Source organism: Salvelinus alpinus, chromosome 27 (genome assembly GCF_045679555.1).
Source record: "Salvelinus alpinus chromosome 27, SLU_Salpinus.1, whole genome shotgun sequence".
Taxonomy (NCBI): Eukaryota; Metazoa; Chordata; class Actinopteri; order Salmoniformes; family Salmonidae; genus Salvelinus; species Salvelinus alpinus.
Window position 1 is genome coordinate 34,944,541 of NC_092112.1, and position 13,107 is coordinate 34,957,647.

The 13,107-nt window shown below is 45.2% G+C and overlaps 1 protein-coding gene across 2 annotated transcripts in view; it reads right to left on the reverse strand.

The window, feature by feature from the left end:
* Nucleotides 1-13,107, reverse strand: part of ppp4r4 (protein phosphatase 4, regulatory subunit 4) — a 120,184-nt gene that overhangs the window by 24,346 nt on the left and 82,731 nt on the right. For both annotated transcript variants that reach the window (XM_071370429.1, XM_071370428.1), the window contains exons 12-13: nucleotides 10,568-10,687; nucleotides 5,483-5,560 (exon numbers count right to left, since the gene is read on the reverse strand). In XM_071370429.1, coding sequence (XP_071226530.1) covers nucleotides 5,483-5,560; nucleotides 10,568-10,687 — 198 coding nt within the window. The remainder of the gene's footprint in view (nucleotides 1-5,482; nucleotides 5,561-10,567; nucleotides 10,688-13,107) is intronic.

Below are 13,107 nucleotides of genomic sequence, written 5' to 3' on the forward strand. Positions count from 1 at the left end.
TGTGAACTTCTGACCCACTGGGAATGTGATGAAAGAAATAAAAGCTGAAATAAATCATTCTCTCTACTATTATTCTGACATTTCACATTCTTAAAATAAAGTGGTGATCTTAACTGACCTAAGACAGGGCATTTTTACTAGGATTAAATGTCAGGAATTGTAGGCCTCCCGGGTGGCGCAGTGCTATGCTGCGCCACCAGAGTCTGGGTTCGCGCCCAGGCTCTGTCGCAGCCGGTCGCGACCGGGAGGTCCGTGGGGCGACGCACAATTGGCTTAGCGTCGTCCGGGTTAGGGAGGGTTTGGCCGGTAGGGATATCCTTGTCTCATCGCGCTCCAGCGACTCCTGTGGCGGGCCGGGCGCAGTGCGCGCTAACCGAGGGGGGCGGGTGCACGGTGTTTCCTCCGACACATTGGTGCGGCTGGCTTCCGGGTTGGAGGCGCGCTGTGTTAAGAAGCAGTGCGGCTTGGTTGGGTTGTGCTTCGGAGGACGCATGACTTTCGACCTTCGTCTCTCCCGAGCCCGTACGGGAGTTGTAGCGATGAGACAAGATAGTAATTACTAGCGATTGGATACCACGAAAATTGGGGAGAAAAGGGGATAAAATTTAAATGTCAGGAATTGTGGAAAACTGAGTTTAAATGTATTTGGCTAAGGTGTATGTAAACTTCCGACTTCAACTGTACATAGACATGGGATCACTGGTCAGTTTAATTATGAAACACTAGTCACTTTAATAATGTTTACATACTGCTTTACTAATTTCATATTTATATTCTGTATTCTATTCTACTGTATTTTAGTCAATGCCACTCCGACATTGCTCATCTTAATATTTACATATTTCTTAATTCCATTATTTTACGTTTAGATTTGTGTGTATTGTTGTGAATTGTTAGATACTACTGCACTGTTGGAGCTAGGAACACAAGCATTTTGCTACACCCGCAATAAGATCTGCTAACTATATGTATGTGACCAATAAAATTTGATTTGATATTGGTTTTAAATATGCATAATTAACATCGGAGTCAATGCCGACCATGAGAGGTAGATGTTCAAAATACTGCTTTCTAACCATTTAAGATAGAAACACCAAACTAACTTCAGGATGATATAAACACTTTAAAGATTCATAACTATTAACTTAAAGTGATATTTAGGTTTGCATACATTTGCATAAATTAACTTGGGTTCCAATTACTTTCTAGACACTTTGAGCTACAAACACGGAACCAACTTCAAATCCACTCTAGTGTAGCCTCCAGAGCTTTATTTAACCAGATAGGACAGTTGAGAACAAGTTCTCAATATATGGAATGAGGTAGGTAGTTGGTTTGATGGATGGGCTATTTACAGATGGGCTGTGTACAGCTGCAGCGATCGGTAAGCTGCTCTGACAGCTGATGCTTAAAGTTAGTGAGGGAGATATAAGTCTCCAACTTCAGTGATTTTTGCAATTTGTTCCAGTCATTGGCAGATAACTGGAAGGAAAGGCAGCCAAAGGAGGTGTTGGCTTTGGAGATGACCAGTAAAATATACCTGCTGGAGCGCGTGCTACGGGTGGGTGTTGCTATGGTGACCAGTGAGCTGAGATAAGGCGGAGCTTTACCTAGCAAAGACTTATAGATGACCTGGAGCCAGTGGGTTTGGCGATGAATATGAAGCAAGGACCAGGCAAAGAGAGCATACAGGTCGCAGTGGTGGGTAGTATATGGGGCTTTGGTGACAAAACGGATGGCACTGTGATAGATTGCATCCAATTTGCTGAGTATAGTGTTGGAGGATATTTTGTAAATGACATCGCCGAAGTCAAGGATCGGTAGGATAGTCAGTTTTACGAGGGTATGTTTGGCAGCATGAGTGAAGGAGGCTTTGTTGTGAAATAGGAAGCCATTTCTAGATTTAATTTTGGATTGGAGATGCTTAATGTGAGTCTGTAAGGAGAGTTTACAGTCTAGCCAGACACCTAGGTATTTATAGTTGTCCACATATTCTAAGTCTAGTCATTCAACTGAGACTGCTCTTCTCTGTGTCACGGAGGCGCTCCGCACTGCTAAAGCTAACTCTCTCTCCTCTGCTCTCATCCTTCTAGACCTATCGGCTGCCTTTGATACTGTGAACCATCAGATCCTCCTCTCCACCCTCTCCGAGCTGGGCATCTCCGGCGCGGCCCACGCTTGGATTGCGTCCTACCTGACAGGTCGCTCCTACCAGGTGGCGTGGCGAGAATCTGTCTCCGCACCACGTGCTCTCACCACTGGTGTCCCCCAGGGCTCTGTTCTAGGCCCTCTCCTATTCTCGCTATACACCAAGTCACTTGGCTCTGTCATATCCTCACATGGTCTCTCCTATCATTGCTATGCAGACGACACACAATTAATCTTCTCCTTTCCCCCCTCTGATAACCAGGTGGTGAATCGCATCTCTGCATGTCTGGCAGACATATCAGTGTGGATGACGGATCACCACCTCAAGCTGAACCTCGGCAAGACGGAGCTGCTCTTCCTCCCGGGGAAGGACTGCCCGTTCCATGATCTCGCCATCACGGTTGACAACTCCATTGTGTCCTCCTCCCAGAGTGCTAAGAACCTTGGCGTGATCCTGGACAACACCCTGTCGTTCTCAACTAACATCAAGGCGGTGACCCGTTCCTGTAGGTTCATGCTCTACAACATTCGCAGAGTACGACCCTGCCTCACGCAGGAAGCGGCGCAGGTCCTAATCCAGGCACTTGTCATCTCCCGTCTGGATTACTGCAACTCGCTGTTGGCTGGGCTCCCTGCCTGTGCCATTAAACCCCTACAACTCATCCAGAACGCCGCAGCCCGTCTGGTGTTCAACTTTCCCAAGTTCTCTCACGTCACCCCGCTCCTCCGCTCTCTCCACTGGCTTCCAGTTGAAGCTCGCATCCGCTACAAGACCATGGTGCTTGCCTACGGAGCTGTGAGGGGAACGGCACCTCCGTACCTTCAGGCTCTGATCAGGCCCTACACCCAAACAAGGGCACTGCGTTCATCCACCTCTGGCCTGCTCGCCTCCCTACCTCTGAGGAAGTACAGTTCCCGCTCAGCCCAGTCAAAACTGTTCGCTGCTCTGGCACCCCAATGGTGGAACAAACTCCCTCACGACGCCAGGTCAGCGGAGTCAATCACCACCTTCCGGAGACACCTGAAACCCCACCTCTTTAAGGAATACCTAGGATAGGATAAAGTAATCCTTCTAACCCCCCCCCCCTTAAAAGAGTTAGATGCACTATTGTAAAGTGGTTGTTCCACTGGATATCATAAGGTGAATGCACCAATTTGTAAGTCGCTCTGGATAAGAGCGTCTGCTAAATGACTTAAATGTAATGTAAATGTAAGTCAGAACCGTCCAGAGTAGCGATGCTAGTCATGCGGGCGGGTGCGGGCAGAGATCGGTTGAAGAGCATGCATTTCGTTTTACTAGCATTTAAGAGCAGTTGGAGGCCACGGAAGGAGTGTTGTATGGCATTGAAGCTCGTTTGGAGGTTTGTTAACACAGTTTCCAAAGAAGGGCCAGATGTATACAGAATGGTGTCGTCTGCGTAGAGATGGATCAAAGAATCACCCGCAGCAAGAGCGACATCATTGATATATTCAGAGAAAAGAGTCGGCCCGAGAATTGAACCCTGTGGCACCCCCATAGAGACTGCTAGTAGTCCGGACAACAGGCCCTCCGATTTGACACATTGAACTCTATCTGAGAAGTAGTTAGTGAACCAGGCGAGGCAGTCATTAGAGAAACCAAGTTTGTTGAGTCTGCCGTTAAGAATACAGTGATTGACAGAGTCGAAAGCCTCGGCCAGGTCGATGAAGACGGCTACACAGTGCTGTCTTTATCGATGGAGGTTATGATATCGTTTAGGACCTTGAGCGTGGCTGATGTGCACCCGTGACCAGCTCGGAATCCGGATTGCATAGCGAGAAGGTACAGTGGGATTCGAAATGGTCGGTGATCTGTTTGTTCACTTGGCTTTCAAAGACTTTAAAAAGGCAGGGCAGGATGGATATAGGTCTGTAACAGTTTGGGTCTAGAGTGTCTCCCCCTTTGAAGAGGGGGATGAACACGTCCGCTTTCCAATCTTTAGTAATCTCAAACGATACGAAAGAGAGGTTGAGCAGACTAGTAATAGGGGTTGCAACAATGGCGGAGGATACTTTTAGGAAGAGAGGGTCCAGATTGTCTAGCCCAGCTGATTTGTAGGGATCCAGATATTGCAGCTCTATCAGAACATCAGCTGTCTGGATTTGGGTGAAGGAGAAGTGGGGGGTGGGGGGAGGGGGCTTGGGCAAGTTGCTGCTGGGGGTGCAGAGCTGTTGGCCGGGGTTGGGGTAGCCAGGTGGAAAGCATGGCCAGCCTTAGAGGAATGCTTATTGAAATTCTCGATTATTGTGGATTTATCGGTGGTGACAGTGTTTCCTAGCCTCAGTGCAGTGGGCAGCTGGGAGGAGGTGCTCTTATTCTCCATGGACTTTACAGTGTCTCAAAACTTTTTGGAGTTAGAGCTACAGGATGCAAATTTCTGTTTGAAAAAGCTAGCCTTTGCTTTCCTAACTGCCTGTGTATATTTGTTCCTGACTTCCCTGAAAAGTTGCATATCGCGGGGACTATTCGATGCTAGTGCAGTACGGCGCAGTGGTCTAAGGCACAGCATCGCAGTGCTAGCTGTGCCACTACAGATCCTGGTTCGAGTCCAGGCTCTGTCGCAGCCGGCCGCGACCGGGAGACCTATGGGGCGGCGCACAATTGGCCCAGCGTCGTCCGGGTTAGGGGAGGGTTTGGCCGGCAGGGATGTTCTTGTTCCATCGCGCACTAGCGACTCCTGTGGCGGGCCTGGCACAATGCACGCTGACACGGTCGCCAGGTGTACTATGTTTCCTCCGACATGGCTTCCGGGTTAAGCAGCATTGTGTCAAGAAGCAGCGCGGCTTGGCTGGGTTGTGTTTTGGGGGACGCATGGCTCTCAACCTTCGCCTCTCCGTACGGGAGTTGCAGCAATGGGACAAGACTGTAAACTACCAATTAGATACCACAGAATTGGGGAGAAAAAGGGGTAAACATTTTTTATACAAAATAATAATAAAATATTTAAAAAAAAATATATATATATAAAAACCACTCTAGTGTAAATTACGTAGCTCTGTTCAGATTATTTGTTTGATCATAAATTAGCATATAATAACCCACCAACAATAACAGTATCTCTTGAACCGTTCAATCTAGACACAAAATCAAATTTCACATGTCCTTGCTATCCTAGCCATCCTTCTATCAATCAATCTGTCCATGTAAGTACTTTTTCCACTATAACCATTCACTACCATTACTACTGAAGTCACTACCAATACCATAACTTATTTCACAATCATAAATACTTTAAGACAAGCTAGCAAGCACTTTTCTAGTTTACTACATATTTCAAACATACTTTTAACAAAGTGAGTCTTCTGCGTGTCTCACCTCAAGTGAGTCGTCCTGCAGTAACACAACCAGCTCCTTGTGAATGAAGTGGACATTGGGGCCCAACAGCTTGACAATCTGAGCGATCAAGAGGGGGAGAAGAGAAAATGTGACGTTATGTGTTGGCATACACAACCAGATTTTGAGGTCAAATCCATTTCTATTTCAAGGAATTAGACTAATCGATTCAGACTACTTCGAATTGGAATTCAGGCTGTCAAACTCCATCGGGTTGTGTCAGTGTGATCTATCACATTTTGAATTGTTCTGAAATGTAGCACACAGAAATTGCTTTTGGATGAGGATCTGGGACATACACAACATTTGTAGCTAATATAACTCAAGAAACATGTTGTCAAATTGGGTATGTTTCTTCAGCCGCAAGGCATTGGTGGGTCTTTTTGTCCTTGCCATGGATTGGCTAAGACACAAAGGCTTTTAAAAAAAACATTTTCACTGCATTGACCATATTATAGTCAAATCATGGTTTACAAGCAGGTGAGCTGGTCCTACTATTTTTTGCCATTTTCAGGTATTTTGTGTTGGAAAACTGAGAATGTTGAGTGTAACACGTCAACCCTGTTACCCATAGATATATAGGGTAGATAACAAATTATTATAATTTTTTAAGCTTACAGTGGGTATTATAAGTATTCATCCCCTTGGATTTATTCACATTTTATGATGTTACAAAGTGGTATTAAAATTGATTAAAACATTTTTTTTCAGCAATCTCCAGAAAATATTTTGTAATGTCAAAGTGGAAGAAAATATATATATTTTCTACAGACTAATATTAAAGAAAACACTGATATACAGTATCTTGATTAGATAAGTATTCACCACGCTGAGTCAATACATGTTAGAAACACCTTTTGCAGCGATTACAGCTGTGAGTCTTATTAAGTAAGAGCTTTGCACACATGGATTGTGCAACATTTACCTATTCGTCTTTTGAGAATTCTCCAAGCTTTGTCAAGTTGTTGGGGATCATCGATAGACAGCAATTTTCAAGTCATGCCATAGATTTTCAATCAGATTTAAGTCAAAACTGTAACTTAGCCACTCTGTCTCTGTCTTCTTGGTAAGCAACTCCAGCGTAGATTTGGCCTTGTTTTGTAGGTTATTGTCCTGCTGAAAGGTGAATTCCTCTCCCAGTGTCTGGTATAAAGCAGACTGAAGCTGGTTTTCGTCTTTGATTTTGCCTGTGCTTAGCTCCATCCTGTTTCTTTATATCCAATGTCAAGCATATCCATACCATGATGCAGCCACCACCATGCTTGAGAATAAGGAGGCAGTTAACTCAGTGATATGTTATGTTGGATTTACCCCAAACATAGAGTACCAGTCAAAGGTTTGGACACACCTAAATTGTAGAAAACTTTTAACAAGGAACACCTGTTAATTGAAATGCATTCCAGGTGACTACCTGATGAAGCTGGTTGAGAGAATGCCAAGAGTACGCAAAGCTGTCATCAAGGGAAAGGGTGGAAGAAGAATCTTACATATAAAATGTATTTTGATTTGTTTAACACTTTTTTGGTTACTACATGATTCTATATGCGTTATGTCATAGTTTTGATGTCTTCACTATTATTCTACAATGTAGAAAATAGTAAAAATAAAGAAAAACCCTGGAATGAGTAGGTGTGTCCAAACTTTTGACTGGTACTGTAAGGCTTTAACTTCATGCCAAAATGTGTATTGCTTTGATGTTGTCACACCCTGATCTGTTTCACCTGTCTTGTGATTGTCTCCAACCCCCACCAGGTGTCTCCCATTACCTCATGTGTATTTATACCTGCCTTTTCTGTTTGTCTGTTGCCAGTTTGTCCTGTTGCCAGTCCTACCAGCGTGTTCCCTTGTTTCCTGTGCTCTAGTTTTTGCTTTTTCTAGTCTTCCCAGTTCTGACCTTTCTGCCTGTCCTGATCCTGCCTGCCGTCCTGGACCTGCCTGACTCTGATTTGGATAACAACTCTTTGCCTGTCTTGACCTACCGATTGCCTGCCCCTTGTACTGAAATACACTCAGACTCGACTCGTACTATCCGCCTCCTGTGTCTGCATCTGGGTCTTAGCCTGAGCTGTGATAATACGAACTGGCCGTTAGACTGGGGATGAAAGCCAGAGGACAGGCTGGCCGACGACCCAATGAGGATGCATAACGCCTTCCAGAACCGGGATGAGAACTGAGGACAGCGATTGGAAACCATTACGACCGGAAGTCAATGGATCCGGAAGACGTGCTGCACCATGAACTGGACCGTCTACTTAGCTGAGGGCAACTTAGGAAGGGGGATAAAATGGGCGGCTTTGGAAAACCTATCCACCATCGTAAGGATGGTGGTGTTGCCCTCTGATGGAGGGAGACCCGTGACGAAGTCCAAGGATATATGGGACCAGGTTCCTGTGAGGAACAGGGAGTGGTTGAAGGAGGACAGCCGGAGCTTGCTGCGGAGTCTTGTTCTGCGCACACACAGTGCAGGCGGTAACGAACGTGGAGACGACAGGAACCATGGTGGGCCACCAAAAACGTTGTCGGAGCTAGCCAATCAGGACCTGAAGACAACTCTTCGTTGCCTCATCTCCACCAATCCCACCACCTGGAGCCAGCAACTTATGTGGATGGAATATGCCCGCAACACCCTTTCCTGTTCTGCTACTGGTCTCTCGCCTTTAGAGTGTTCCCTGGGACCCTGGGACCTTTAGAGTGTTCCCTCCACCTCCGTGTGGAGTCCCACAAACTTTACCCCCGTTCTATCGGCCCTTTCCCCATCTCTAAGGTCCTTAGCCCCTCTACTGTTGACCTTCTGTTGCCCTGCACCCTCCTTTCCATGTATCTAGAATTAAACCCCTGTCTCACAGCCCTTTGTCTCCTGTTTGTCTGTTGCCAGTTTGTCTTGTCCCGTCAAGTCCTACCAGCGTGCTCCCGTGTTTCCTGTGCTCTAGATGTAGCTTTTTCTAGTCTTCCCGGTTCTGACCTTTCTGCCTGTCCTGACCCTGCCTGCCGTCCTATACCTGCCTGACTCTGATTTGGATAATGACTCTTTGCCTGCCTTGACTTCCGATTGCCTGCCCGTTTTACTGAAATAAATTGTGAGACTCGTACTATTCGCCTCCCTTGTCTCCATCTGGGTCTGAGCAGTGTTGTGTTTTTTTTTTCAGTATTACTTTAGTGCTTCGTTGCATGTTTTGGAATATTTTATCCCGTATATTTGTATTCTTTTCACTGTCATTTAGGTAATTCCGGTGCATTCAGACCGTTGAGATTTTACACATTTTGTTACATTACAGCCTTATTTCTGAAATTGATTTAAATCTACACAATACCCAATAATGACAAAGCAAAAACAGGTTTGCTAATTTAATTAAACTGAAATACTACATTTACATAAGTATTCAGACCCTTTACTCAGTAATTTGTTGCGATTTACAGCCGTGATTCTTCTTGGGTATAACGCTACAAGCTTGGCACACCTGTATATTAGGAGTGTCTCCTATTCTTCTCTGCAGATACTCTCAAGCTCTGTCAAGTTGGATGGGAGCGTCACTTCACAGCTATTTTCAGGTCTCTTCAGAGATGTTCGATCGGGCTCAAGTCCGGGCTCTGGCTGGGCCACTCAAGGACATTCAGAAACCTGTCCCGAAGCCACTCCTGCATTGTCTTAGGGTTGTTGTCCTGTTGGAAAGGGGAACCTTTGTCACAGTCTGAGGTCCTGAGCACTCTGGAGCATGTTTTCATCAAGGCTCCCTCTGTACTTTGATCTTTCCCTTGATCCTGACTAGTCTCCCAGTCTCTACCTCTAAAAAACATCCCCACAGCATGATGCTGCCACCACTGCTTCACCGTAGAGATAGTGCCAGGTTTCCTCCAGACGTGACGCATGGCATTCAGTCAAAGTGTTCAATCCGGGTTTCATCAGACCAGAGAATATGGTTTCTTAAGGTCAGAGTCCTTTAGGTGACTTTTGTCAAACTCCAAGTGCACTGACATTTGCCTTTTACTGAGGTGTGGCCGTAGAGTAGCCAGATTGGTGGAGTGTTGCAGAGACGGTTGTTTTTCTTGAAGGTTCTCCCATCTTCACAGAAGAACTCTAGAGCTCTGTCGGGTTCTTGGTCACCTCCCTGACCAAGGCCCTTCTCCCCACGATTGCTCAGTTTGGCCCGGCGGCCAGCTGTGTTCTTGGGGACCTTCAATGGTGCAGACATTTTTTGGTACCCTTCCCCAGATCTGTGCCTCGACACAATCCTGTCTTGGAGCTCAATGGACAATTCCTTCGACCTCATGGCTTGGTTTTTGCTCTGACATGCACTGTCAACTGTGGGACCCTGAGCAGTTTCCTTCCTGTCCTGCAGCTCAGTTCAGAAGGTCAACTGTATCTTTGTGTCTTAACTTAACCATGCTTAAAGAGATATTCAATGTCTGATTTGTTATTGTTACCCATCTACTAATCACTGCCTTTCTTAATTAGGGTTTCGATAAGCTACCTGGTCTTTGTAGTTGAAACGGTGCTTGAAATTCAATACTTGACTGAGGGACCTTACTGATGTAAGTATGGGGGGGGGGGGGGGGGCAGAGGAAGGGTTAGTCATTCAGAAATGTCAATCCCTATTATTTCACACAGTGAGTCCATGTAACTTACTGTGTGATTTGTTAAGCCTAAAGAAAAGGGTTGGATACTTAAGTGACATATATATTTTTGTTATTAAATTGTTATTAATTAGATTATTTTTTAATTGTATTTTACTTTCACATTATGAAGTATTTTGTGTAGATCAATGACAAAAAAAAATCACAATTAAATCTATTTCAATCCCACTTTGTAACGCAACAAATTCTGAAAAAATCCCGGGGGGGGTACTTTGTACATTCAATAGCCCCTCTCTGTAGCACACAACACACTTCCATTCCCCCTTTCACAAGGGGAGTTATGGCTGATTTAAGATTAAATGGTCAACCCTGTCACTTAAATAGTTATTTTTTTGACAAAATTAATTAATGACACAAATCACATTGGCAGTCTATCCTTTATGTGTTTTATTGACAAAACAGAATAAGCCAGTGTCCAAACAGCAGCCACCTTACCTCGTGGAAGCCCTCGGCCATTGTGCGTCGCACCGTGATCTCGGGGTCATGACACAGACTGGAGAAGGTGGGGTAAAGCTCCGTCAGGAAGTGGTTGGGGTCAGCGAATAACACCATGGCCTGAAGAAAAAGTGATGTCACAGGGAGTGATAACTTGTTTAAAATGAATCCCTATGCACTTGTGGAAATCTGATACATATTTTTTGCCATAATCAAAATGGAATCTTCTACCACGCAAGGCTAGTATAACCACATAATGCAAGCATCCTTTAATTTACCAAGATTCAGTAGAAACTCTGTAGAACATACACAATAATGCCATTGTGCTGGAGTTTCCATTTTGAATATAAAGTTCTTATCTACAAGTACTAGGAGCAGTAAGTCTTGTAGTGTGTGAACAACACTCTTTTGAATTAAAACAATTCAATACTAAAATGGTGACCAGACACTAAAATGCAATTAACTTTGACAGTTTCCCTGATGCTTGCCTTCTCTTTTGAGACAGTTGGCGAGGTTTAACTCTGCAGACAGCTGGGTCGAGTTCATCGGCCACCAAACGGAAGGAAACAGGAAGGTACTTACACATTTTTACCCCCTTTTTCTCCACAGTTTCGTGATTACGATCTTGTCTCATCGCTGCAACTCCCCAACAGACTCGGGAGAGGCGAAGGTCGAGTTATGCGTCCTCCAAAACATAACCCGCCAAACCGCGCTTCTTAACATCCGCTCGCTAAACCCGGAAGTAAGCTGCACCAATGTGTCGGAGGAAACACCGTTCCACTGACGACCGAACTCAGCCTGCAAGCGCCCGGCCCACCACAATGAGTCGCTAGAGCGCGATGAGCCAAGTAAAAACAATACACATTTAAATCCTCATTAATCTACACAGCCCATAATGACAAAGCGAAAACATGTTTTTAGAAATGATTGCTATGAGACTCAATTGAGCTCAGCTGCATCATGTTTCCATTGAACATCTTTCAGATGTTTCTACAACTTGATTGGAGTCCACCTGTGGTAAATTCAATTGATTGGACATGATTTGGAAAGGCATACACTTTTTCTTTATAAGGTCGCATAGTTGGCAGTGCATGTCAGAGCAAAAACCAAACCATGAGGTCGAAGGAATTGTCTGTAGAGCTCCGAGACAGGATTGTGTCGACACAGCTCTGGGGAAGGGTACCAAAATATTTCTGAACCATTGAAGGTCCCCAAGAACAAAGTGGTCTCCATCATTTTTACAATGGAAGAAGTTTGGAACCACCAAGACTCTTCCTAGAGCTGCCCGCCCAGCCAAACTGAGCAATCGGGAGAAGGGCCTTGGTCAGGGAGGTGACCAAGAACCCGATGGTCACTCTGACAGAGCTACAGAGTTCCCCTGTGGAGGTGGGAGAAACTTCCAGAAAGACAACAATCTCTGCAGCATTCCACCAATCAGGCCTTTATGGTAGAGTGGCCAAACGGAAGCCTCTCCTTAGTAAAAGGCACATGTCTCCCAGTCCCTGCAGCTTGAAGTTTGCCAAAAGGCACCTAAAGACTCTCAGACCATAACAAACAAGATTGCCAAGCATCACGTCTGGAGGAAACCTGGCACCATCTCTACAGTGAAGCATGGTGGTGGCAGCATCATGCTGTGGGGATGTTTTTCAGAGGCAGGGACTGGGAGACTAGTCAGGATCAAGGGAAAGATAACCGGAGCAAAGTACAGAGAGATCCTTGATGAAAGCACTCTGGAACAGGTTCAGCACCTCAGACTGGGGTGAAGGTTCACCTTCCAACAGGCCAACGATCCTAAGCACACAGCCAAGACAATGCAGGAGTGGCTTTGGGACAAGTTTCTGAATGTCCTTCAGTGGCTCATCCAAAGCCCAGACTTGAACATGATTGAACATCTCTGTAGAGACCTGAAAAAAAGCTCCGCAGCGACCCTTCCCATCCAACCTTACAGAGTTTGAGAGAATATGCAGAGAAGAATGGGAGAAACTCTCCAAATACAGGTGTGCCAAGCTTGTAGCGTCATACCCAAGAAGAATCAAGGCTGTAATCGCTGCCAAAGGTGCTTCAACAAAGTACTGATGTTTGTTTCCAACATTAGGGCTGTTTTCCTAAAGAAGTTAATTCTGCTTCATGTTTTGTTTCCTTGCCACGACACAAACAAGTATTGCGATACTGGTTTCGATCCTACTATACACTCTCTACAACATCCACAATAGCGTGTGTGTGTGCACACACACACGCTATTGCCAAGACTATTTCAGTTCATACTGTAACGTTCCTGACCTGTTTTATGTTGTTTTTGTATGTGTATATGGTCAGGGCGTGAGTTTTGGGTGGGCAGTCTATGTTTTCTGTTTCTATGTTGGTTTTGGTTGCCTGGTATGGCTCTTAATTAGAGGCAGGTGTTTTGCGTTTTCCTCTAATTAAGAGTCATATTTAGGTAGGGTGTTCTCACTGTTTGTTTGTGGGTGATTGTCTCCTGTGTCGTCGATGTATGTACCATACGGGACTGTTTGGTTGTTCGTTCGTTTTGATGTAGTCTG